Here is a 3,715-nt window from a genome sequence, read left to right on the forward strand (position 1 = left end):
ATAGATAGGTGTGTGCCACCATGCCCAGCTAATCTTTTTTTGGAGACAGGGTCTTGCTCTGTTGCTCAGGCTAGATTCCAGTGGTGCGATTATGTCTCACTGCAACTTCTGCCTCCCAGCTTCCCAAGTAGCTGGGAATACAGGCGCACACCACCACGCTCAGCTAATTTTTGTAGAGACAGGGTTTCACTGTTGTTGCCCAGGCTGGTCTCCAACTCCTGGGCTCAATCGATCTGCCTGCCCTGACCTCCCAAAGTGCTGGGACTACAGGTGTGAGCCACTGTGCCTGGCCACAGCTAATTATTAAAATCTGTAGAGGTGTGGTCTCACTGTGTTGCCCAGGCTGGTCTCAAACTCCTGGGCGCAAGTGATCCTCCCACCTTGGCCTCCCAAACTGCTATGATTACAGGTGCGAGCCACTGCACCCTGCCATCAGCATGATGTTTATAGAACCAGTTATTCATTTATTCCACAGATGTTTATAGAATAATTTTTATCTGTTACACTGAGGATATAGCATTGCACAAGAGAGCTGGAGGTGGTTAGATAACTAGATATGCCTAAATAAAATGCCAGCTGCTGATCAGTGCTATGCAAAAGAAGGCAGGGTAAGTAGCCTAGAGACTAGGGGATGATGGGGCTTGTTTTATAGAGAGCAGCCATGGGAGACCTGGTAAGATAACCAAGCAGATACCTGAGGGAAGTGAGAGAGCTGGCTGGCAGTCATCTGGGAACTCTCGGCTGGGGCGCAACAGTGTATGTGTGAGGACCCTGAGGTGGGAGCCTGCCTCACTCATGCAGCAGAAGTTAGCCAGGCCGGGCGTGGTGGCTCATGCCTGTAATCCCAGCACTTTGGGAGGCCAAGGTGAGTGGATCACCTGAGGTCAGGAGTTCGAGACCAGCCTGGCCAACATGGTGAAACCCTGTCTTTACCAAAAATACAAAAAAATTAGCTGGGTGTGGTGGCGAGCACCTATAGTCAGCTACTCGGGAGGCTGAGGCAGGAGAATCGCTTGAACCCAGGAGGCAGAGGTTGCAGTGAGCCAAGATCGAGTCACTGCACTCCAACCTGAGCAGAGCGAGACTCCGTCTCAAAAAAAAAAAAAAAAGCCAGACATGAGTAGGGGAGGTTATATATCGATGAGAATGGGAATGGGAAGAGGGATAAGGGACAGTGGGCCCACGGCTTTTTTTTTTTTTGAAACAGGGTCTCACTCTGTTGCCCAGGCTGGAGTACAGTGGTGCAGTCATGGCTCACTGCAAGCTCAAATTCCTGGGTTCAAGTGATCCTCCCTCCTCAGCCTCCCCAGTAGCTGGGACTATAGGGACACTACACCCAGCTAATTTTTTAAAATTTTGTGGTAGAGATCAGGGCTCATTATTTTGCTGAGGCTGGTTTCAAATGCCTGGGCTCAAGCGATCCTCTTGCCTTGGGCTTCCAGAGTGCTGGAATTACACATGTGAGCCCCCATGCCTGACCCCAGGCCTTTTTTAAGTCCTATTTTCTCTGCATTTCAGCCTGTGGAGGCTCCAGTCATGCTGTGGGATGAGTCCAGCTTCCCTGACATCCCAGGGGCTGTAAGTGCCAACATGACTGTGAAGGTAAGAGTTTTAGATGGGTAGAACATGACCAGGGGAGGGTGGCTGGGCTTGTAGACGTCTGTACCGGGGAACCTCTCACATGCTTCCGCTATGTGTTTATCATTCTTAGGGCCAGAGTGAAGACCCTGGCTCCCTCCTTTCCTTGTTCCGGCAGCTGAGTGACCAGCGGAGTAAGGAGCGCTCCCTATTGCATGGGGACTTCCATACGTTCTCCTCTGGGCCTGGACTTTTCTCCTATATCCGCCACTGGGACCAGAATGAGCGTTTTCTGGTAGTGCTTAACTTTGGGGATGTGGGCCTCTCGGCTGGGCTGCAGGCCTCCGACCTGCCTGCCAGTGCCAGCCTGCCAACCAAGGCTGACCTTGTGCTCAGCACCCAGCCAGGCCGTGAGGAGGGCTCCCCGCTTGAGCTGGAACGCCTGAAACTGGAGCCTCACGAAGGGCTGCTGCTCCGCTTCCCCTATGTGGCCTGACCCCAGCCTGACATGGACCCACTACCCTTCTTTCCTTCCTAGGCCCTTTGGGTTCTGGTTTTTCTCTTTTTTCCCCTTTTTTAAAAACAAAAACAAAACTGTTGCAGATTATAAACGAACCCCCAAATAGGGTGTTTTCTGCCTTCAAATAAAAGTCACCCCTGCCTGGTGAGGTCCTGTCTTCCCTCTGCATCTCTCATAGCAGGGATTTCTCTCCTTCCTCCCCTCCCATGAGTCTGCTGCTCCAACTCCTTCGTTATTTACGTAGGGACCAAGGCCCAGAGAAGGGGGTCCTCCCAAAGTCAACAGCATGGAGGTGTCAGGGCTGGGATAGCACCCGTGCCTCACCCACGCCGGGCCACAGGGCTCTCCGGACATCCTCGGTCTTGCCGACTGTTAACTTCATCTCCCTCAGCAAAGGGCTCTATCTAGACAAACATAGTTAATTTTCCTGTTTTTGCAGACTCGGTCTTTCACGGAGGGTAGGGGTGTGATGGTCTGGTTTTTAAAACGTATTTCTAAAGGATACTAGAAGTCATGCGTTCCAGAATTTGTTGAACACTCAGCACATGTCAGAAACTATCCCTGTTCTGGGGTCACAGCAGGGAACACAGTACAAAAATTCCTGCCTCCTTGAGGCTGATACTCTTGTGGGGAGCAAAGAAAAAAGACACAGCAGTTGTAGTGCGGTGGATACGGTGACAGTGTTTTTATGGAGGAAAAAGTAAAGCAGGAAAGGTGTTTCAGGGTGGAGGGGGGCCAGAGGAGGCCTCACCAAGGAGGTGATGTGTGAGTAAAGGCCTAATAAGTGAGGGAGTTCACCTGGTGAGTATCTGGGGAAGGGGCTTCCTGGGACCGAGGGGTGGGAGCCTGGCTGATATGAGTGAGAAGAGGAGTAAGGGATGAAGTCTCGTCGGAGTGGGCAGATCATGACAGTTGTAATAAGGTGGTCACATAGGGTGCAGAGAGTTTGGCAGCCTACACGGTTGGAGGGCATGGTCCCCACTAGTCTGTCCTCACTTCAATACCAGCTGCAAGCTCAGGGGTCCCCATGACCACCTTCAGTAGGTAATAGACTAGAGTGACTCACAGAACTCAGGAAGGTATCGGGATTATGGTTTTATTACAGCAAAAGCATGCCCAGAACCAGCCAAAGGATGAGAGGCCTGGGGCAGGGTGGGAGGGAGGTAAACGGGAAGCTTCCTGCTGTCTTCTTGGAATGGAGTCCTGGTACCTCTTCCCGGCCATGATGGAGGTACAACCAGGGAAGCTCACTTGATCCTTGGGTGTGCCGAATTCCCTTGGTGCTTAATCACATAGTGCTCTGTGGCTGACCTTTAGTCTTCAGCCCCTGCGGGGATTTTGGGCTAAGGCCTTTTAGTTGTCTCCATTTCCCCCAGAGGTTGCCTGTCCCCAAAGCTCACTCCTGTTAGGACATTCCATGGGTCTAGAAGGCACTTACCAGTAGCCGAGGGTAAAGGCCAGACTTCCAAGTAAGATTAATTCTTCGCTACCCATGGGGTCTGAGGGAGTGGAATGGGAGTTGTTGGAGGGTTTTGAGCGGAGTGACATGGTCTCACTTGGAATTTAACAGACTCACTGGCTGTTACTAGCCAGCAAGCAGGGAGGCCAGTTAAGATG

At 51.8% G+C, this 3,715-nt stretch overlaps 1 protein-coding gene across 5 annotated transcripts in view; it reads left to right on the forward strand.

Moving 5' to 3' along the window:
• SLC3A2 (solute carrier family 3 (amino acid transporter heavy chain), member 2) overlaps positions 1-2,264 on the forward strand; it is a 56,611-nt gene extending 54,347 nt beyond the window's left edge. For all 5 annotated transcript variants that reach the window (XM_011993411.1, XM_011993410.1, XM_011993412.1 and 2 more), the window contains 2 exons: positions 1,519-1,602; positions 1,712-2,264. In XM_011993411.1, coding sequence (XP_011848801.1) covers positions 1,519-1,602; positions 1,712-2,074 — 447 coding nt within the window. In that variant the 3' untranslated portion in view covers positions 2,075-2,264. The remainder of the gene's footprint in view (positions 1-1,518; positions 1,603-1,711) is intronic.
• The last annotated feature ends 1,451 nt before the right edge of the window (positions 2,265-3,715 follow it).

This window comes from Mandrillus leucophaeus, unplaced genomic scaffold (assembly GCF_000951045.1).
Source record: "Mandrillus leucophaeus isolate KB7577 unplaced genomic scaffold, Mleu.le_1.0 Scaffold43, whole genome shotgun sequence".
Classification (NCBI taxonomy): Eukaryota; Metazoa; Chordata; class Mammalia; order Primates; family Cercopithecidae; genus Mandrillus; species Mandrillus leucophaeus.